The following is a 20,317-nucleotide window of genomic DNA, read 5'->3' as shown; positions in this document are numbered from 1 at the left end:
TGGGGCTGGGGGGGCTCCGCCTGCTGGACCCACACACTGGAGCACAGCTGTGCATCCTGCCCAGCTCAGCCCCGTCACACCCCTGCGGCACAGCCCCTTGCCATGCTCACCCCTCTGCACCCAGGGCACGGCTGCCTCCCACCCTGCCCACCCTGGGCCCGAGCACTGGCCAGCCCCTCCGAGGGCCATCGGCTCCTGCTGCCCAGCTCCTCAGGCACCCCAGGAGAGCGACACGCCCACCCAGGCTCTCTGCAGACCCTGGCAGCTATGCGTACCACTGATGCCTGGCCAGCAGCCTCCAGCTTCAAATGTGTCACCGTAGGGACACCTGGAGCCATGGGCTACCCCAAACCACAGGGAGCTGAGCGTCACCACGAGATGCCGAACCATGAGCTACCCCAAAATGCCTGGAGCCGGGTGTCACCACGAGGACCTCACAGTGACGCCTGGAGCCACGTGCACATGCACTGGGTGTCCCCGCAGCCGCTGTGCAGCAAGGACACCTCTGCTGTTGGGGCTGCCGGCCCCCTGCCCCACAAGACCCCCCTCCCCGCAGGCTCCCACCCGGGAAGGGCCCCCGGCACGGCAAATGCTGCTGCCCCCCAAAGCCACGCTCCCTGCCGGCTCCCCGGCACTGCTGGGCCCCTCGCTGCGCTGTGGGTGGCAGGGGGGCAGGTGGCCAGCCTTGCCTGGGGGGACCAGCATCCTCCCGTGGATGGGCCAGCACCAGCCCGGGGCCGGCATCACCCCGGCCAGCCCCTCGCCGGGACTCCCCCTCCCCCGGCGCTGAGCCAGGGCCCCCCCCAGCTCCCGCACCCCAGAACTGGGACCGACCGCCCCCCCCCGCCTCGAGCAAAGAGCAACCGCCCCCCCCGGGGGGGGGGCTCCTGTCCCCGACCCCCTGCGGGCGGGGCCGGCGGGCGAGACACCCCGAGCCGTGCCGGTGCCGGTGGCGGAGCGGGAGTCGGAGCGGCGGCGGGGGCGGCCGGGCGGGGCGGCCCTTTGTTGCGAGCGGCGGGCGGAGCAGCCGGAGCCGCCCGGAGCCGCCCCGCGCCCGCCGCGGGCGGGGACCCCGGAGCCGCCCCCGCTGCCGGCGGCTCCCGCCGCACCCGCCGCCGAGCCGGTGAGCAGCGGGCGGGCGGGCGGGCGGGGGGCGCACCGGGTACGGGGAAGGACGGGGGGGGCCGTGTGTGTGTGCAAGGGGGTGTGCGTGGGCGGCTGCGTGCGGGGGGGTGGGGGGGTGTGGGGGGGTGTGTGTGTGTGTGAGCACGGTGCCTGCGAGGGTTCGTGTGCTGGGGTGTGCAGGGGTGTGCTGGGGTGCGCAGTGTGTGTGCGTGCACAGGGCCCGTGCAAGGGTCTGTGTGTGCATGTGCACGGGGCTCCCCGAGAGGGTGGCAGAGGGCCTGGGGGTGCGTGTGCGTGTGTGTGAGTGTGTGTGTGCCTGTGTGCGTGTGCATGTGTGTGCACGTGTGTGTGTGTGCGTGCAGGGTGCAGGCGCATTCGGGGTGGGTGCGCGGACGGCAGCCTGCCCTGCGGTGTGGGGCTGTTCTCCGTGGGGGTGTTTCCAGGTGTGTTTGCCATCCTGGGTGTGTACAACCCGTAAGCCTCCCTGCGTGTGTTTACATGTGTTACGCACAGTGCTTGGCTGAGGATACGGAAGTGCACACGCAGTGCTCTGGACGTGTGTTATGGGCTGCTCGTAAGAAGGCGTGTGTGCACACTCAGTGTCAGGTATGGGGCACGCATGTGTGTAGCGTGTCCTGCCTGTGTGGATGTGCCCTGGGCACTCGCAGGCTGCATATGTGCTGCGTGTCCCACGCGTGTGGCCGCTGTGCCTGGCGATGCTGTTAGGTGCCAAAGTAGCCCTTTGGCTTGGGGACGCAGGGAGAGTTGGGGCCACATGGGCTGCGGGGTCTCCCCACTGGTCCCCAGTGTCTGCTCCAGCTTGTCCTGTGGCTGCTTTTGGTGTCTGGCACCCCCTCCTCCCCCAGGCAGCACCACAGCGAGAGTGCCACTGTGCTGAGGGTGAGCAGGGCCAAGGAGACTGACACTGGTTTGGGCTCTGTGGGGCCAGGGATGGCTGGGAAGGGGTCACACATCCCCAAGCCAGGACCCCCCAGTTCCTACACCCCGGGGTGCAGAAGTGCCTGGGCTCAGAGGCCAGCACGTCCCTGCCCTCCAAGGGGTGCTCGCTGTCTGTCTTGTCTTGTGCCAGGGGTGCCTGACAAGCAGTGGGGGCCCAGGGCAGCACCCCGTGTGTCCTGCGGCCTCCTGGGCAGGCAGCGTGCGTGTGCAGGCAGTGTGTATGCCGGTGCAGGCAGGCACTGGCACTGAGGGGAGAGGTTGGGCCGTGAGGATACCCCATAGTCCTCAGAGCTGAGCCCGACGTCGCACAGGAACGTGGGGCCAGGGAGCGATGGGAGTGATAGGAGCAACGGGATGGGTGCATTTTGCATGTTGGGCTGGGTCCAGGGCCCTCCGCAGCATGCCCTGCCCAGGGTGAAGGGGATGCTGTGGGGCAGCATGGGGCTGGCTGTGTATCACTGTCGGACAGGCACCAGCACCCTGGCCGGGAGATGCTGGCGGTGGGGTCAGAGCTGGCCGGGGGGGCATGGGGGCAGCCAGGCTTCATGTGGCTGCGGGGGGGGGCAGAGAGCAGGGCTGTGGCCCCATGGGAGGCCCTTGGCTTGGGCAGGGTGGCACGGCCAGTGCCCATGGGACGGGGAGGATACCCTGGGGCCCCTGGGCCCTGTGGGGAGCCCTGCGGTGACCTGCCCAGCTGGCCATGCCCCGCAGGCCCTGCACTGGGACCAGCCCCGGGCTTTGCCCTCCTGTGCCACAGGCTGGAGGCTGCCCCAGCCGCTGCCCCTGTCCCTCGTCCTGAGCAAGGCCTCTCTCCTGGGGCTGCTGGCTGCCGGGGTGCAGCGAAGCAGAGCCGGCGTGCCTGCGCCATACTCCTCCCTGACGCGCCGACCGTGGCTGTGCCGTGAGAGGCAGCCCAGCTCCAGCGGGACGCGCGGCGTTCTCCGAGCTGCTGGCGCTGAGCAGCTGGGTCTGGGAGCATCTGTGCGTGAATCAGCATGGCCTGGGAGCCTGCGCGGCTGCAGGTGTGCGTGCAAGCGCGCTCACGCTCTGCGCGTGTGCGCGGCCGAGAGGAGGCCGCGGGTGGGGGGGGACTCGGGGGGACCGCCTGGTGTTGTCTGGCAGCCTCCAGGAGAAAGCCAAGCCGGGGGCGTGCGTGCGAGCCCCAGGAGATGTGGGTCGGGAGGAAGAGCCTGGGCGCGTAGGCTGTGTGCGAGCCGGGTGCAGGTCTCTGAGCGGGGGACGTGCCTGCGCTGCTGCCTGCGCTGCTGCCCGTGCTGGGGCAGGCTGCAGAAGGAAGGCGTGAGCACACAGGCAGCAGCAGCAGCAGCGGGGCGCATGCAGCCCCAGCCCTGCTCCTCGCAGGCAGCGGCACCCAGCTCCGCAGACGTCTTCCCAGGCACCCGCCGCCCGCGGGAACAGGGTGGCGGGTGCTGGCGTGGGAATTTGGTGCAGAAACCACCGCCCCGCCTGCCTGGTGACCCCAGGCCACAGGTTTTGGTGCTGCCTGGGCCCCGGCACCCCAAGCAGTTTCCCCATCGCCAACCGCTGTTGCAGGCAAAGGGCAGGCTGGGACGGCGGCACGGCCGCCACACTTGTGCGTGCAGGTACCTGCAGAGCCGTGCAGGGCACGCACATGCCGGCCCGGCCGGCCGCTGCGCCTGCGCGGGTGTGCGAGCAGGGCAGGGTGCTGCAGGGTGCCCCTGGCGCTGCCCCGCGCTGGCAAGCTGCGTGGGCAGGCGGAGGAGATAAATGGGAGTTTGTCGTAAACAGGCCTGGCTGCCAGCAGCGGTGGGGAGCGCCTCGCCGCCCACCTTTAAAGGCGCAGGCTCTGGCCTCACTCCGCTGCCTGCTCGCTGCCCAGCCTGGGCCGGGGCAGCCTGCCCTCCCTGCCTGCCCTGAGAGCAGCTGGCCTCCCCGTGGGGGGTTCCCTTCCCTGCGTGCCATCACACCGGGATGTTGGCACGGCGCTGCCACGGCCACGCACAGGCGATGGCTGGGTGCCCGGAGTCCCCCAGAGACCCCCGGGGTGCCGTGGGGAGGGCGGACCGTGGCTGCAGGGGTGAGTGTCTGCTCCCACCCCAGGCAGGGTGACGCGCTGGGCTCCGTGAGGCAGAGCCCTGTCCCGTCTGTGGCACTTCCTGGGCAAAGGGTGTTGATAAGGAGGTGGGGTGGAGCTGGCAGGGCTGTCCTCAGGCCAGGAAGGGAGGTCGGCCACCGGCAACCACAGCAGGAGCAAGAAGGGAGCTGAGCCAAGGAGGGAGGCAGGGACACAGCCGGCAGTCCCAGTCCCTGGGCACCAGGTACGGCCCAAGGAGCAGGAACCATCCGGCAGTGCCAAGCGGGCAGACCATGGGAGTGTGGGCGCAGCCGTCTCGGGAGTGTGGGGAGCGCTTCTCCCAGGCAGGGGGCTCGCAGAGGGCCCCACTGGTGGGATGGCGATGGCCCGGGGCACTGGGGCCGGGGCTGGCCAAGCAGGACGGAGTGAAGCTTTGCCCCACATGGGCAGGGCAGTGGTGGGGCAGCCCCGGCCCCAGGAGAGCTGCCTGCTGCGAGGAGAGACCCTTTTCCCCCCGTTGCCATGGCAAAATAAGCAGCTGTCATTAATAACGCGTTGCCACGGCAACCGCTGGACGAGCAGGCAGTTCTCTGGGGTCTGCATGTGCTGCTGGCGGGGGGCTGCGAGCTCCCCCCACTCCCTAGCCGGGGTGCAGAGCCCACCATGGGGCCAGGCAGAGGGTTGGGGCCAGGCAGAGGGTTGGGCCCAGCACTGCCTGCTCGATGGCACGCCCGCGCCACCCAGCCCACGCTGCGGCCCCACCAGGACCACGCTCATCCCGGAGTCCCCAGGGACAGGGCACTGGGGCTGGCAGGGATGTGTCCCATGTACCTGGGTGCTGCCCTGTGTGGACACCGGTGCTGGCGAGCTTTGGCCCATGGGGTGGGCTGGCAGAGGCATCCTGCTGCCTGGCGGTGCTGTGCCCTGTGGGAGCCCATTGTTCCCCGAGGGAGGGCAGGGAGCGCTGGGCTGTGCCGGGGCAGAGGCCACAGCGCCCAGCAGAGACCAGAGCCCGCTGCGCGCAGGGTGGCCAGATGGCCAGGGAGAGCCTCTGCAGAGAGTGGAGATGGAGCAAAGCTTAAGCTGAGGGGCTGTGGGAGCAGCAGCGCTCCCCACACAGCCACGGGCGCTGGTGGCAGCCTTGGGGGCCGAGCTGTCCCCAGGACAGACATCTCTAGGACAGACATCCCCAGGCCAGCCTTTCCCGGGACAGACGTCCCCGGGATCCCAGGCCAGCCGGTTCTCCCTGCTGCAGGGAGGGAAGTGTGGGTGCAGGGGAGACCCCCGGCTGCCAGGGCCCGCGGCTGCTGTTAGTGCGTGGGTCAAAGCGCCGTCCCCTCCGGACGGTGACCGGCTGCCGCTGGCTGGGACTGGGCGGGCGGGCGGGAGCAGGGCACAGTCCCTGCCCCGGGCCGGGCACTGCGGGGAAGCTCGCAGCACCGGCTGCCCCGCGGGACCGCGGTGCCCCGGGAGCGGGTCCCGCCGGGGCGGGGCGGGGCGGGGCGGGGCGGGGGCGGTCCCGGCGGGGAACCGGCCACCCCCTCTTCCGAGCTGCCTGCCCCGCCCGGGGCACCGGCACGGCTCGGTACAGCCTGGCTCGGTACGGCTGGGCTGGGCTCCGCGCGTTGCCGCCCCGTCCCGCCCCGGTGCCCGAACGGGCGGGCAGCCCCGGGGCCGGGGGCGGCGCCGGGGCCGGGCCGGGCCGGGCCGAGCCGAGCTGAGCCCCTCTCTCCCCGCAGGTCTGCAGCACCCGGGTGGCTTCGCGGGAGGCGGCGGAGGCCCCGGCCTGGCTCTGCCCGGCCCGGCCCGGGATGGCGGCGCGGCCGGCGCTGCCGGTCCTGGCGCACTCGGTGCTGGCGGCGGTGCTGCTCTCGGCAGCGCAGGAGCCCGTCCCGCGGGTCAGCCTGCCCTACGGTGAGTGTCTGCCGGCCCACGGTGAGTGTCTGCCCCGCGGGGCTCCAGGGACTCCGGCGGGTCTCCCCCCACCCCGGGCCGGCTGAGCATCCTGCCCGGTCCCCCCCACACCCGCTCCCCCCCCTCCCCTCCCCGGGCTCCCCACGCCGCGGGACGGGGCGGCCCCGCGTGGAAACGCCTTGTGACAGCCAGCGGTGCTGAGGCTGCACAACACCTTCCCAGCCAGCCCGGCAAGCCGGGGCTCGTGTCCCACCGTGGGGCTGGGGCTGGGGCGGCCGCGCTCCCTGGGGACGTGGGGGGACGCGGGGCAGCGGGGCCCGCCGGGCAGTGGGGCGCAGCAGCAGCGAGGGCTGCGGCCGTGCTGCTCAGACAAGGCAGAGCCCCGGGGCTGCACACACGGCAGGCGGGCAGCAAAGAGGCATGCTTCCCTGCATCAGGACCCACAGCGAGGGTGTGAGTGGGTCTGGGGCACCCAGGGGTGCTCGTGTCCCCACACGCAGGGCAGCGGTGGCAGCCATGTCCTGTGCAAACGTGGGATGGGCTGAGCTGGCCACGGAGGCTCTGCCTGCCTGCTCTGCCGTGTGGTTTCATCCTCGTTTGGGCAGCCAGGTGCCTGTGGGCGCTCTCCTTTCTCAGCTGCATCCATGGGGCTCTGCACAGCCCCTTGCTCTGCTGTGCCTGGCCCCAGGCTGCTCCGGGACCCACTGCAGCCCCCATCAGCAGCGTGGCCCCAGCAGGGTTCAGGGCTGCACTGGGGCAGGGGCTGGGGAAGGACAGCCAAGAGGCTGCTCAGCCAGGCAGAGCCCCTCGCAAATGGGGGGTCTGGCCTGCAGACCCCTCTTGCCCTGCAGAGAGCCCCCCCAGCAACTGGTATGGGGTGGGTGAGCAGCAGGACACACTCCACAGGCAGCTTGGGCTCGGCACCGGCAGCTGCTGGGCCCAGCTCCATCGTCTGGCGCTGTGGCTGTGGCATGGTGGGGGCCGCCCACATGTGTCTGGGCTGGCTGCGCTGCCAGGAGAAGATGGCTAAATCCAGCTGCTGCCGGCCAGCGGAGCCCGTCCTGTGCTGGCTGCTGGCTGGGCAGCCAGGGAGGGTGCAGTGGTTTGGGCCGGGCTGGCTCTGGCAGAGAGGCACAGACAGCTGGGAGCACTCCCTGGCTCAGCACGCTGCGGTTCGTCGGTGTGGACGTGGCCCCGCCACGTGCTCCCGTGACTGCCGGCCATGGTTGTGGTGGCACCAGCAAATCTGGGACCCGACGAGCTGGACGGGAGGCCCGGGAGCCAGTAGGACAGCCCAGCTTGGCGTCATGCCATGCTGTGCCACACCGCGTCAAGCCGCACTGCCCGGCCCTGCCTGCACAGACCGGTTCTGGCCGAGCTCTGCCCACTTGCTGAGGCTGCTTTGGCTGCAGGGGCTGCAGCTTGCAGGCAGTACCCGGGGGTCCCTACCTGGACCCCCAGTGTTGCCACAGGGAGCCGGGCAGGGGGCACAGGCCAGCTGCTCTGCTGACGGCAGCGTGCGCCCAGCGGTGGCTCCTGGGGAGCACGGCTGCATGGGGCTTGTGGTTGGTGGGAGGGAGGAGCTGGTGAGCTGCTCCCCTGGAAGCACTGGATGTGGCTCCAGCAGGTTTGTCTGGAAGAAGCAGGTCTTGTCCTAACAGGTCCCCTGGCAGCCAGCACCAGCTCCTGCAGCTCCCTGGGCTAGGACAGCTCTGTGGGGTGCAGGGGCTCCTGCTGCCCCTCTGCTGCCTGCACTGGGCTCTGCCCGCCGCAGGCATCATGACCCTGGTGCTGGGATGCAGGACCATGCCTGGGGGGGTCGGCATCCCTCCCTCTGTGCTGCTGCAGGAGAGCAGGGGTGGGTGCTGGGCCAGGGGCCAGCTGAGCCCCTGGGGATGGGGGAGATGCCGCCCCGTCCAGTGGTAGCTGGGGCTCATGGAGCGACCGGGGAGGGGAAGAGGAGCAGAGTCCGGCACTGCAGCACCTTGAGCCCTCACAGTGGCTTGCACCGACTGGGGGCTCACAGGAGCCCCGGGGCCATCCTGGCAGGGATCTGGGAGCGGACAGGGGGTCGGGGAAGGTCGAGGCATCCCTGGGGCGCAGGGTGTCAGGGGTGAGGGAGTTAGCAACGTGAGTCAGCCCGACGTGTCCCGCTGACACAGCCAGGCCATCTGATTCAGAGTGGCTGCGGGAGAGGAAGGGCTTCCGGGGCCAGGCCACCCACGCGGGACGGGGTGCGCGGGCGCTCTGTGACTCAGCCTGCAGCCTCTGCCCTGGCATCCAGCACGGGCAGCCGCTCGGGCCGCCCCATGAGCCAGGGTGGGCAGCTGGTCCCGGCACCCATCTCTCCCTGCTGCAAGCTCGGGGTCCCCACGGGGCTGGGCTGGGCCACCCACGCCGCAGGGCTGAGCCCCGGGGGGCTGTGCGCGGCCAGGCGAGCGCAGACCTGGCTGCGGTGCCCAGTGCCGGGCAGGGCTGCTGTGACGAGGCCGGGACAAGGCAGTGGCTCGTGCTCGCAGCAGCGCGGGTGCTGCCCTCGGGCGCTATCGCGGCTGTGCACGGTTCACTGCGGTGCAGTGCTGTGTGCGTCTGACCGCATGGGGAGAGCCGGATCCAGCCCTGGCAGCTCTGTGTGGGCAGCACGGCCGAGGTGTGAGGCCGGGGCAGCGGTGCCGAGCAGAGGGGCCAGGAGCGAGCCGTGGCATGGGGGCCCCGGGGGGTCAGGTGCTGACCGGTGTGGGCTGCGCGAGGCTGATGCCTGTCGCTCTGCCTCCCCAGATTCGGCCGAGCGGGTCGTGCAGCGGTTCGAGGTGCCCGGCGTGTCCAACTACACAGCCCTGCTACTGAGCCCGGATGGCAGCACCCTCTACCTGGGGGCGCGCGAGCTGCTCATCGCTGTCAACACCAGCCATTTCCAGCCCGGGGCACCGGCTCGCAGGGTGAGCCCGCAGATGGGGGCCGAGCCCCGTGCAGGACCACAGAGCCCCTGGGGCTGGGCTGCCCTCGGGGAGAGAAGGGGGCACCGAGCCAGCTCTGGTGCAGGGGGTCCCCTCCCCAGCAGCGTCTGGGCTCTGTGTAAGCTGCCACACATTCAGGAGCCGCTCAGGACAGTGTGGAGGCAGGTGTCCCGGCCGTCCCGGGCAGCAGGGTGCTTGGCCCCAGTCAGTGGCTGCCTCACTAGTGTGATTGAGGTGGGGAGGACATTGATGCTGGGGGTGAGCTCTGCCAGCCCAAGGTGGGTGGTGTGTGGGGACCAGCCGGTGATGGGGGGCTCCCGGTGACTGTCCCCTCTCTGCAGCTGCCGTGGAGTGCTGATGATGAGAAGAAGAGGCAGTGCGTGTTCAAGGGCAAGGACCCCCAGGTGAGCCCTGCTGCCGGTGGGCATCTGGGGGCTGCAGCAGATGCGGGCAGTGCCCCGTGCTGGGGTGGGTGCGGGCAGGAGGGCTGAGCCGGGTCCTCTCACCCCTGCAGAGAGACTGTCACAACTACATCAAGATGCTGCTGCAGCTGAACAGCACCCACCTCTACACCTGCGGGACCTGTGCCTTCAGCCCAGCCTGCGCCTACATCGTGAGCACGGGGACGGGGTCCAGGGGTCCCGCTGGGGGTGCGGCTCCCCCTGCACCATCGGGGCCCTGCAGTGGGGGTCCTGGGTGCTGGGACAGGCGCTGGCGGTACTGCCGGCTCACAGCCCGGTCCCGTTGCAGAATGTGCAGCGCTTCAGCCTGGAGCGGGACGTGTCGGGGAAGGTGCTGCTGGAGGACGGGAAGGGACGTTGCCCCTTTGACCCTGAGTACCGGTCCACGGCCGTCATGGTCGGTAAGGCACGCCGCCCTGGGACCCTCGCCCTCTCTGCAGCCGGGCTGAACTGGGGCCAGGCCGGCATGGACCCCAGCAGGGGAGCAGAGCTGTGCCGGGTGGCGTGTGCTGGGTCCCAGCAGGAGTGTCTCTTTGGCAGACGGCGAGCTCTACGCCGGGACTGTCAGCAACTTCCAGGGCAATGAGCCGACCATCTACCGCAGCCAGGAGAGCCGCATCGCCCTCAAGACAGAGAACTCCCTCAACTGGCTGCAGGGTGAGAGCCGTGGCTGGCATGGCAGGTCGGGGTCCCCATACCCCGCGATGGGGGAGGCGTGGGGATTGGGGGGCCAGCCCTGGCAGCGGGGCGATGCTGAGGTGCCTGTGTCCCCAGACCCGGTCTTCGTGGGCTCAGCCTACCTGCGGGAGAGCCTGCCTGCTGGCAACCCTGAGGGCGATGACGACAAGGTCTACTTCTTCTTCAGCGAGACGGGCAAGGAGTTTGACTACTTCGAGAACACCATCGTCTCCCGCATCGCGCGTGTGTGCAAGGTGGGCACAGGGCGGTGGGAGTGTGCGTGGGGGGTTGTGCCCAGGATGTCATTCACCGCTGGGGTGGGGGGGATGTGGGCCCACCCTGCACGTCTACATCCCCAGGCTCCTGGACACCCCAGTGCCTGTGGGAGACCCCTCTGGGGCAGTTACGGCTCTGAAGTGCCCACCCTGGGGCTGTGGCTTGAGCCTGCTGCTCCTGCCAGCCCCATTGGTGGCAGCAACCCTTCCCCATCTCCTCTGCCCCTTGGCAGAGGGGACACAAGCCCTGTCTTCCTCTCAGGTCGTGTTTCCCCTCCCCTGGGCGCCTCAGACACTGCTTGGCTTGTGCCTCCCCAACACCGGGGCTGCTCCACTGGGGCCTTGGCACTGCTGCATGGATGGACACACCCCTGCTCTGCTCGCCCAGCCCCGTGGGGCTCCCCACTGCTGGGCGGCCATAGCATCGTGCCCTGACCCAGTGTGTCATGCAGGGGGACCAGGGAGGGGAGCGCGTGCTGCAGCGGCGATGGACGACCTTCCTGAAGGCACAGCTGCTCTGCTCGCACCCTGAGGACGGCTTCCCCTTCAACGTGCTGCAGGACGTCTTCGTGCTCACGCCAGGGGAGCTGCGCTGGAGGGAGACGCTATTCTATGGGGTCTTCACCTCGCAGTGGTGAGTGGCAGGTGGGGGACCCGGGAGAGCAGCCTGTGGTGCCGTGGGGTGGTCATGGAGGTGCGGGTCAGCTCCGGCCATGCTCGGGTTCCTGGGGTGGTACGGGGGACTCGGCGGAGCCGGGGTGCCTGATCTTGCCATGGGCTTTGCCTCTCCCCTGCCAGGAACAAGGGTGGCCTGGGCAGCTCGGCCGTGTGTGCCTTCCCCATGCGCAGCGTGCAGCGAGCCTTCGGCGGGCTCTACAAGGAGGTGAACCGTGAGACACAGCAGTGGTACACGGACACCGGCCCCGTGCCGGAGCCCCGGCCAGGCACGGTAGGTGCCTCCTCGGTGCTTGCCCGAGTGCAGGATGTGGGGCAGCCCCTCACAGTCTCCCGGTCCTGGTGGCTACCACAGCACAGCCACCCACCCACCCACTGCCCCGTGCCCTGGCCAAGCTCCTTCCTCTTTCCCCAGTGCATCACCAGCCACACGCGGCACCTGAAGATCAACTCATCCCTCCAGATGCCAGACCGAGTGCTGAACTTCATCAAGGACCACTTCCTGATGGACAGCCCCGTGCGCAGCCAGCCACTGCTGCTGCAGAGCCGCCTGCGATACCAGCAGATCGGCGTCCACCGCGCACAGGGCCTCCACAGCACCTACGACGTCCTCTTCCTGGGCACGGGTGGGTGCAGCTGCGGGCTGCCGATGGGGCGGGTACTGGTGTGCTGTGTACCCCCGGCCCCACTCAGCACAGCCCTTGTGTTTGCAGATGACGGACGGTTGCACAAGGCTGTGCGTGTGAACCACGGGGTGCACATCATCGAGGAGATCCGCCTCTTCCCCGCTGGCCAGCCCGTTCTCCAGCTGCTGCTGGACCAGGACCAGGCAGGAGCTGGGCACAGGCGCACTGGGGCTGGGGCAAGGCGGGGGGATGCTGTGGGCTCAGTCTGCATTGGGCAGGTCCTGTTTGTGGCCTGGGGGCCAGGGAGCCTGGGAGGGCAGGCATGTGCAGGGGCTGACCCTGCTGCATGGCTCTGGGGCTGGGGCTGTGGCTGCCTGCTGACCCCGCTGTGCCCCCTCCCATAGGGCCTGGTCTATGCAGCCACTTACACGGCGGTGGCTCAGGTGCCCTTCGCCAACTGCAGCCTGTACCGCAGCTGCGGCGAGTGCGTGCTGGCGCGGGACCCCTTCTGTGCCTGGAGTCGGGGTGCCTGCCGCAAGACCAGCCGGCACCCCCCAGCGCACCCCCAGTAAGTGCTGCACCCCCTCTCCATCCCCCTGCCCACCACAGCGCCCTACAGCACCCCGCTGCTCTGACCCCTCTCTGTCCCCAGGCTCTGGGCGCAGGACATCGAGGACGCTGACACAGAGCGGCTCTGCCAGCTGGCCAACACCTCCCAGCCCCGGCCCCGTGTCCTCCTGCCCCCAGGTGAGCTCCTGCAGGTGCTGCCATGCCAGGCCAGGGTGTCCCGGGGGCTGCCACATGCCCCAGGCTCCTGCTCGGCACCCCCCATCACCCTCGCACCTACCGCTGGGGTCCCCACGGCCTCGCTGACTTCCCCATGGGTTGTCTCCCTGCAGCCTCGGGCGCCTCATGCCAGCGGATCCAGCTGCCGCCCAATGCGGTACGGCCGCTGCCGTGCCGGCTGCTCTCCAACCTGGCCTCACGGCGCTGGCTGCACGACGGGGCGCCCGTCAACGCCTCCTACCTGGTGCTGCCCGATGGGGCCCTCATCCTGGTGGGCAGCCCTGAGCGGGCAGGTACCTATGAGTGCTGGTCGCTGGAGGAGGGCTTCCGCAAGCTGATGGCCAGCTACTGCGTGAGTGTGCAGGAGCCAGCCCGTGGGCTGCCGGACCCCAACAGGAAGGTGGCTGCTGGCCGGGACGCCCTGGAGACTGTCAGCACGTCCCGGAGCACCTCAGCGGTGGGCAGCGCTGCAGCCCGGTTGGACGGCAAGACTTACTGGACTGAGTTCCTGGTGATGTGCGTGCTCTTTGCCGCCGCTGTCCTTGTGCTGGCCCTCTTCCTTCTGCACCGGCACCGTGATGGCATGAAAGCCTTGCTGGAGCCCAGTGACCCTGGCCGGCACCAGAAGCCGCCCCGCAAGCCGGTGGAGAGCCTGCCCCTGAACGGCAGCAGCCTGCCCAACGCGGCATCTGAGCACAAGGGCTACCAGGCTCTGCAGGACAACTACATCGTCAGCACCCCTGTGCACGAGCCCCCAGGCCCCCCACGCGCCTTCTCCGAGTCGGAGAAGAGGCCCCTCCACGTCCGGGACAGCTTCGTGGAGGTGTCTCCTGCCTGCCAAAGACCCCGGGTGCGCCTGGGCTCCGAGATCCAGGACTCGGTGGTGTGACGGGGACAAGAGCCAAGCCCTCACCCATGACCGCCTCTGCTCTGCTGAGCCTCGCCGGACCGCAGCACCGTGGCTGGGGTCCGTCTTGTCTGTGTGTGCATGCCTGGAGCCCGTGCCCTGCTGTGGCACCCACCCAGCCGCTGAGGCCAGCCCCACCTTGTCCCATTGGGGCTCGGCTCCTCCAGGAGGTCCCCGGGGCATCACCTTGGCTGCTCCGGCCCCGCTCCTCAGGACGGTGCTGGCAGCTCCAGGTGTGAGGGGTGCTGCGTGCCTTCCAGGGACGTGCGGGACTTTTCCCCCAGCCCAGTGTCCCCACTGCAGGGATGGACACGGTGCCCAGCTCAGGCTGCTGGTGCGGCCCGCGGCTCTGACAGCTCTGTGGGGCCGCAGCCCCCTCTATGCAGAGGGCAGGAGGGGGCAGCCGCAGCCCCCTCGCGCCCCGACTCACTGTGACGTCCCACTGTGGGACCCAGAGCCACGTGTGCGACCGGGCGGTGCCGGTGCAGCAACCCCGCGGCATGTGCTGTGTGTCTGTGCTTGGTTCGTTTTTAATACGTCGAAAATGTGAATTGTGTCCCGGGGAGGGTACGGGGAGCGGCGCTCGCCCCGCACCGGGCTGGGCAGCGACTCGCCCCCATGTCCCCATGTGCGTGTGCAGAAACGTTTGTGGTTTTTATATAAAGTCCAAGTGTCTCCTTTAGACGTGTGTGTGCAGCTGCGGCAGGGCTGGGCACCTTCCCGGGGCCGACTGTGGCCGGGACCATCCTGGTGGCTCTGTGGAAAGGAACTGTGTCCGGCTCTTGCTGTGGTTGGGGGGAAAACCTGCCCATGGCCGGCCGCTCCTTGCCCAGGTGGGGAAAGACAGGGCAGGAGGGTTGTGCTCGCAGTCAGATTTCCTGCAGTCTGCAGTGTCCCCATGTGCTTGGCCAAGCATTGGGCTGGGGCACACAGGGCCCCACAGGGCACTGGCTGTGTGCCCATGCAGTGATGCTGCCCAGGGCTGGTGCAAGAGAGTCCCTGCGACCCCGCTGTCAGGGCGTCATGCATCCACAGCCGCGAGCTCAGGCAGCACTCAGCTGTTTTGGGGCTGTGCATGGAGGTGCATGCTGCAGTGGGCAGTCTGGTGGGGGCAGAGCAGAGTGGCCCCCACAGTGGTGGAGGTGGGGAGGCTGCAGAGCAATGGGGTGATGCCGTCCCAGCACCACAAGACGTGGAGGAAGGCAGAGGTGACCGGGAGGAAGAAAAGTGAGTGCCTGGGGCTGTGGCCGGCTGCTTCCCTGGGACCATGGTGTTGTGCTGCACGTGGGTCCCCACTGCCAGCCCAGAGCGCAGGCAGCTCCGTATCCCCATCCTGCACAGTCGCCCCAGCCGCTTTGCCAGCAGGACCCGACTCCATGACAGCTGACGGCCAGGACCTACGCTACGGCACTGCTCATGAGTCCTCATGCACCTTCGTGCCTGGGAAGCGCCAGCAGCATGAGCACGGCTGGGGGAAGCGGTGAGCTCCACACCAAGCTGGCGTGTCGGGGCAGGCTTTCCCCCAGGGACCAGCACTACCTCGCTCCCGGCTGGACCAGTGCACCAAACTTCCTGCCCAGCCTGTTCTGGGACATCAAAAAAGCCACCGGAGGCGTTGGCTGGTGCTGTGCCAGCAGACACGGCCCCCGGGGCCTCAGGGGCACAGGCCGTGGTGGGCAGATACCATCAGCACCGTGGGGCACCAAGCTGGAAGGGCCAGCACCGCCAGGAGCAAGGAGCCAGTACATGAGAAACAGCCGCGCCGGCACCCCAAGACAGCCATTGGCCACTCCACCCCGGTGCTCCTGCAGGGCGAGCTGGACCCCAGGCACCATGCTGGCCCCACCTGGCATATGGTGCTGCAGCCCGGACATCGTCTTGCAGAGCGGCTCCGTCGAGGAGGCTTGCCGGCATGGTGGGAGCGCTGCTGGGGTGGTTGGGCTGGCCAGGGGCTCGCTGCAAAGCACAGACAGGGCTGTTGCCTGTGGCTGGCAGCGGGCCAGGCCAAAGCCTGATGGATGAACAGACACAAAGGGCTCTGGCGCTGCCCGCAGCAAAGGTAGCTGCTCGCCTGCCCTGGATTTCCCTTTGTGACTCTTGCTCGAGAGCCGAGCTCTTTGTGCTGCTGAGAACAATCCCCGGTTTTGGAGGAGGGAGGCAGCCCACGGAAAGGGCTGTCACCGAGCAGGACGTGGGACCCGTCCCCTGGAGCTGTGGCTGGCGCGCAGGCAGAGGGGCCTGGCAGGAGGCTGTGTCCCCAGCACCCCTCATGGCACGGGTCCCGCAGCACTGCCGGATCAGCCCCCTCCGCCGTCCCCACAGTGAGACAAAGGCGGCACAGAGCACAGGGTGAAACCAGAGCCCTTTATTTGTGTCCTTGCCGGAGCAGAGGGAGGAAGAGGCCAAGGGAGGCAGAGCAGCTGCTGAGCCTGAGCCAGAGGAGGGGGCAGAGAGGAAAAGAGGAGGAAAAAGAGACCAGGCCCCAAGTGTGGTCAGTGCTGAGGCAGTGCGGGGTGAGCCTGGCTGCCCGCAGGGCTGTGCTGCGCCAATCGGGAGGAAGGCGTCTTGTGCAGCTGTGGCAGGACAGCTCTGCTGCCAGGATGGCACATCTACAGTGCCACTTGGGTTATTGCTTAGAGAAACGGATCCGCGTTTGGGTTATTGCTTAGAGAAACGGATCCACATTGGGTTATTGCTTAGAGAAATGGATCCACGTTGCAGCAGGGAGGCCCCCAGGGAAGACAGGAGAGCCAGGCAGGGACTTGGTGGGGGGAGGCAGCTCCCTGCCTGCTAGTAGAAGGCACGAATTGGTACTGTGGGCAGAGAGGAGCTGTGCTTGGTGCAGTGTGGCCCCCAGCCAGGACCACCTCTGTGCACCTCCCCCCACCCACAGAGCTGCCCTTGGTTTGCATAAGAAGTGAAAATCCGATCCTGGGAGAGCAGAGTGGCTGCAAGCAAGGCAGCTTCCCAGGGCCCCACCGCTGCAGGCTGCAGAGACATCTGCCATCTCGCCTGTCGGGCATGAATGGGGAGCAGGAGGGTGTCCTGCCTAAGGCACTGTGTGGCACTGCCAGGCTGGTGAGGAGTGGGGACCTCTGCTGCTCACTAAAAGAAGAAACGTCTGCGACCACGAAGAGCTGCAACAGCCAGAGGAGCCGTTCTGCTGGAGAGCTGCAGGGCTCTCACAGGACAATCTTGAAGGAGCTGCAAAAGACATGGCAGGTTCTGCACCTTCTCATTGGGTCACACGCAAGCGGTTTGCGAGCGCCCAGTGCTACAGGGACGCAGCGTTACCCTGTGCAGGAGAGGCTCTCTGCAGAGCTAGCAGGGAATCCAGTTCCCTCTGCTGTTACGGGAGACCTCGTACAGGGTAGCCTTGCCTTACTGCCACCGAGAGCTCTGCCCCAATGCCAGCACAGCGATCGGGGCGGGCAAACCCCCCAGACAGGCCCCCCAGGACAAGCTGCACCACTGGAGACCACTGTACCTGGCAAAGTCCGGGGAGCGGGAGACAATGTGCTGGAACTCGGCGAGGTTGATGGTACCATCCTTGTCGATGTCGGACTCCTCCAGGATCTGGAGGGGAGGGAAAGGCGAGTGGTGAGCTGTGTGGCCAGGACTGTGCAGCAGCCTGTGCCCTGCCGGACAGTCCTCACATTTCGGATGAGCTGTTCCATCTCTGTGTTGCTCAGCCGGGACTCCTCGCCTTGCCCTGTCAGACAGTTCACCAGTTTCTCCAGGTCCTTTCTGTCCAGAGTCCCATCATCATCAAAGTCTGTGGGGAGAGGAAAGTCTATGTTTTGGCAGGGCTGCACTGACCCCAGAGAGTCATGAGCACCCATGCTTGGAGAGGAGAGGGCCTGGGTGACCTCAGGACATGGCAGGCTCCATGCCACACTTCTCGGTGCACATTATTGCACCAAACCAGCAGTTCCCAAAAGCTGCCATCCCTGTAGGTGCTCCAAGGGCACTGCCAGCCCTCCTGAACATGGATGCATCCCTGCCCCCCAACCTGAGGTGGAGGGACCCCTGAACACGGCATCCGCCCCCAGCCTTACCAAAGATGCGGAAGGCATAGTGGGATTTGATGTCTGAGGTAGCAGAGTCGCTGAAGACGCTCAGCATATCGAGGAAGTCTTCAAAAGACATGCTGTCATCCCTGTCATCTGAGGTGGAGAACACCCGGCAGATCCGGTGCTGGAAGGGGTTTGCCTGCCAACACAGGAATGGCTCAGGGCAGGGCTGGGCAGTGCCAGGCTGTCTCCCTCACAGTAGAGACTGGCCACAGGCTGGTGCCAACCCTGCGGACAAGTGGGTACCCCACTCTGCCGCTGGTCTGTTGCGCACAGCACAACCGTGCCAGTCCTGTGCCTCCCCAGGACAGCAGCCCCACGCAGCAGGGATCTCCAGGCTCCTCCGCAGCGGGGTGGGTATGAGGAAGCTGTTTGTTGGCACAGCTGATGTGCGGTAAGTGAACAGCTTCCCCAGGTGACTGTTGGAGCAGCACATCGAGGGCAGAGCACCGGCACCACGGCGGGTAAACATGGCCCTGCCCAAACACGTCCAGACCCAGGGAGCAGCAGCAGCAAGTCCCGCTGGCTGCCAGGCACCCTACCCGCAGCTCTGGCAACGTCAGGATCTGGCTCTTGGGAACCCGTGCGGAGCAGGCATTCTCCCTCTCCTCCTTTGGCAGCAGTTCACTGAACCTCTTGTAGGCACTTGAAGAGGCAAGAACAAGAGACGCTCTGTGGCGTGAGGGGCGCAGGAGGCAGCCCTCTGGGCACGGGCAGCACAGGCAGCTCTGCCCAGCGCTGCACCGAGGCGGACGGCCCGTTTCCCACAGCTCCCTGCCAGCTGTGTGCAGAGCCGGCCCGGGGGGGTCCCGCCACGGCAGTGTCTCCCCCTCCACCTGCTCCTGGGACCCCGAGGACCAGCAGCGAGGGGAAAGGAGCCGGCCCTGCTGCCTGCCCACCCGGACGGCTGGCACTTCCGAGGCGCAGAGAGCCGCCGCCGGCCCGGCCCCGCAGCACCCGCAGACCATCGCCCCCCCCCGCCAAGCCCCGCCGGTGGGCGAGGGCCAGGCTCCGGTCGCGCCCCCTCCGGTCTCCTGCCTGGCGTCGAGGGGAAGGGAAGTCCCCGCGGCGGGGCCAGGGCCCTCCGCGCCCCCACGGCCGAGGCGAATCCCCTCATGGGGGCCGAGGGGAGCGGGCTGGCCCCGGAAGTATGGGGGGCCTGGGGCCAGCACCCCCGCCCCAGCAGTCAGGGCCGGGTGCCCGCGCCCCCCGGTAGCACTTACAGCAGGATCTCCTGCTTGCTCAGGAACGTCAGCTCCTGTGGGGAGAGCGCAGGTCAGCCCTGGGGCCGGGGCACCCCCCGTTCCCGTCCCGTCCCCCATTCCCGGTGCCCCCGCACCTGGTACTCGCCCAGCGTCTCCCGCGGCAGCAGGCTGGCCGAGCCCCCCATGGCGGCCCGCGCCGCTTCCGCCTCGCACGTCACTCTGCCGCTCCCGAGGCAACGCCCCGCCCCGGGGCGGGACCGCCCCGCCCCCACCGCCCCGGGGCGGTGACTGACAGCAGCGCGGCGAAGCTGGGGAGCGACCGGCTCCCGGCATGGCGGCGGCGAGCGAGGCGCTGGGCGACCCCAGCCCCCAGGACTTCGTCTACGGGGAGGAGGACTTTGTCCTGCAGGGGACCGGCTGGGGGGGCGAGCCGGGCTCCGCGCCCTCCCGCTTCGACCGGGCGCTGCTGGAGGGCTGGAGCGACAGGATGGAGCGGGGCTTGTTCCGGTACCGGCTGGGGCCGCTGCCCACCCGCGTCCTGCCCGGCCCCATGAGCCTGGTGGCCCAGCTCAACGTCCAGCGCGGCACCGAGCGCCGCCCGCCGCAGGCCGTCCTCAGCCTCCGGCAGCCCTTCGACCCCCGGGCCTTCAACTTCACACGGATGCGGCCCGGCGAGGTGCTGCTCCGCCTGCGCAGGGCGGCGGACGAAGGAGGAGGAGGAGGAGGAGGAGGGGGTGGGGGTGCCGCGGCCCCCGACCACCTCCTGGTGGCCATCAACGTCAGCCCGCTGGAGCGGGGCCACGTCCTGCTGCTGCCGGAGCGGGGCCGGGGGCTGCCGCAGGCCCTCACCGCCCCGCTGCTCCGCGGGGGGCTGGAGGCGGCGCTGCTCAGCGCCCACCCGGGCTTCCGCCTGGGCTTCAACGGGCTGGGGGCCTGCGCCTCCGTCAACCACTTCCACCTGCACGCATTCTACCTGGGCCGGCCGCTGCTGGTGGAGTCGGCGCCCGCCCAGCCCCTCTGCCCAGCCCGCGGCCTCAGCCTGCTGCGGGACGTCCCGGCGCCCGCCTTCCTCTTCTACACCGCCGGCCCCGCCGGCCTGGAGGCGCTGGCGCGGGACGTCTGCCGGGCGGCGGAGCACCTGACAGACACCGGCCTGGCCTACAACGTCTTCGTCACCCGCGGCGACCCGCCGGAGGGGGCGGGGGCCGGGGCCGGGCGGGGGCTGCGGGTGCTGCTGTGGGCGCGCAGGCCCAGCTTCGGCGCCAAGGCGGGCGCGGCCTTCAACGTGGCGCTCTGCGAGCTGGCGGGGTACCTGCCGCTGCCGGCGGCGCCGCTCTTCCGGGACATCACCGAGGCCGAGGCCCTGCGCGCCATCCGCGAGCACCTCCTGCCGGAGCCGCAGCTGCTGCGTCTCGGCGAGGACCTGGCGCGGCTCCTGGCGGGTTGACCGGGGCCGGGGCCGCCCCCCGCACCGGCGCCGGCGCGCCTGCCTCCGCGCCGTCCGCCAGGAGGCGCTGCGCGGCGGCGGGCCCGGCGGAGGCGCGCGAGGCCGCTCTGGCTGGCGGCGCCGGCGTCGCTATGGCCGGTGAGGAGGGGGCGGTGGGGGGTCCCCGCGCGGG

General features: G+C 69.2%; 3 protein-coding genes across 4 annotated transcripts; 2 read left to right on the top strand and 1 right to left on the bottom strand.

Annotated features, from left to right (window-relative positions):
* Nucleotides 1–1,012: 1,012 nt before the first annotated feature.
* SEMA4B (semaphorin 4B) lies at nucleotides 1,013–14,102 on the top strand. 2 transcript variants are annotated; one of them, XM_052808738.1, is made up of 15 exons: nucleotides 1,013–1,123; nucleotides 5,881–6,055; nucleotides 8,834–8,994; nucleotides 9,354–9,416; nucleotides 9,527–9,625; nucleotides 9,763–9,874; nucleotides 10,014–10,130; nucleotides 10,248–10,405; nucleotides 10,879–11,060; nucleotides 11,225–11,375; nucleotides 11,517–11,727; nucleotides 11,815–11,930; nucleotides 12,132–12,295; nucleotides 12,380–12,474; nucleotides 12,627–14,102. In XM_052808738.1, exons 2-15 carry the CDS (start codon nucleotides 5,953–5,955, stop codon nucleotides 13,400–13,402), a joined length of 2,508 nt encoding a protein of 835 aa, XP_052664698.1. In that variant the 5' UTR covers nucleotides 1,013–1,123; nucleotides 5,881–5,952; the 3' UTR covers nucleotides 13,403–14,102. The 2 variants fall into 2 exon arrangements, with proteins under 2 accessions (XP_052664698.1, XP_052664700.1); XM_052808740.1 differs by lacking the exon at nucleotides 1,013–1,123 and adding an exon at nucleotides 4,257–4,385.
* Nucleotides 14,103–15,765: 1,663 nt separating this feature from the next.
* Nucleotides 15,766–18,959, bottom strand: CIB1 (calcium and integrin binding 1). Its single transcript, XM_052808627.1, has 7 exons — nucleotides 18,833–18,959; nucleotides 18,717–18,751; nucleotides 18,036–18,138; nucleotides 17,479–17,632; nucleotides 17,077–17,195; nucleotides 16,908–16,996; nucleotides 15,766–16,624 (listed from the first exon to the last, which is right to left on the bottom strand). Exons 1-7 carry the CDS (start codon nucleotides 18,881–18,883, stop codon nucleotides 16,603–16,605), a joined length of 573 nt encoding a protein of 190 aa, XP_052664587.1. The 5' UTR covers nucleotides 18,884–18,959; the 3' UTR covers nucleotides 15,766–16,602.
* On the top strand, nucleotides 18,959–20,262 carry GDPGP1 (GDP-D-glucose phosphorylase 1). Its single transcript, XM_052808625.1, has one exon. It carries the CDS (start codon nucleotides 19,030–19,032, stop codon nucleotides 20,143–20,145), a length of 1,116 nt encoding a protein of 371 aa, XP_052664585.1. The 5' UTR covers nucleotides 18,959–19,029; the 3' UTR covers nucleotides 20,146–20,262.
* The last annotated feature ends 55 nt before the right edge of the window (nucleotides 20,263–20,317 follow it).

This window comes from Harpia harpyja, chromosome 14 (assembly GCF_026419915.1).
Source record: "Harpia harpyja isolate bHarHar1 chromosome 14, bHarHar1 primary haplotype, whole genome shotgun sequence".
NCBI classification, from domain to species: Eukaryota; Metazoa; Chordata; class Aves; order Accipitriformes; family Accipitridae; genus Harpia; species Harpia harpyja.
This window is presented reverse-complemented; position numbering and strand designations above follow the sequence as displayed.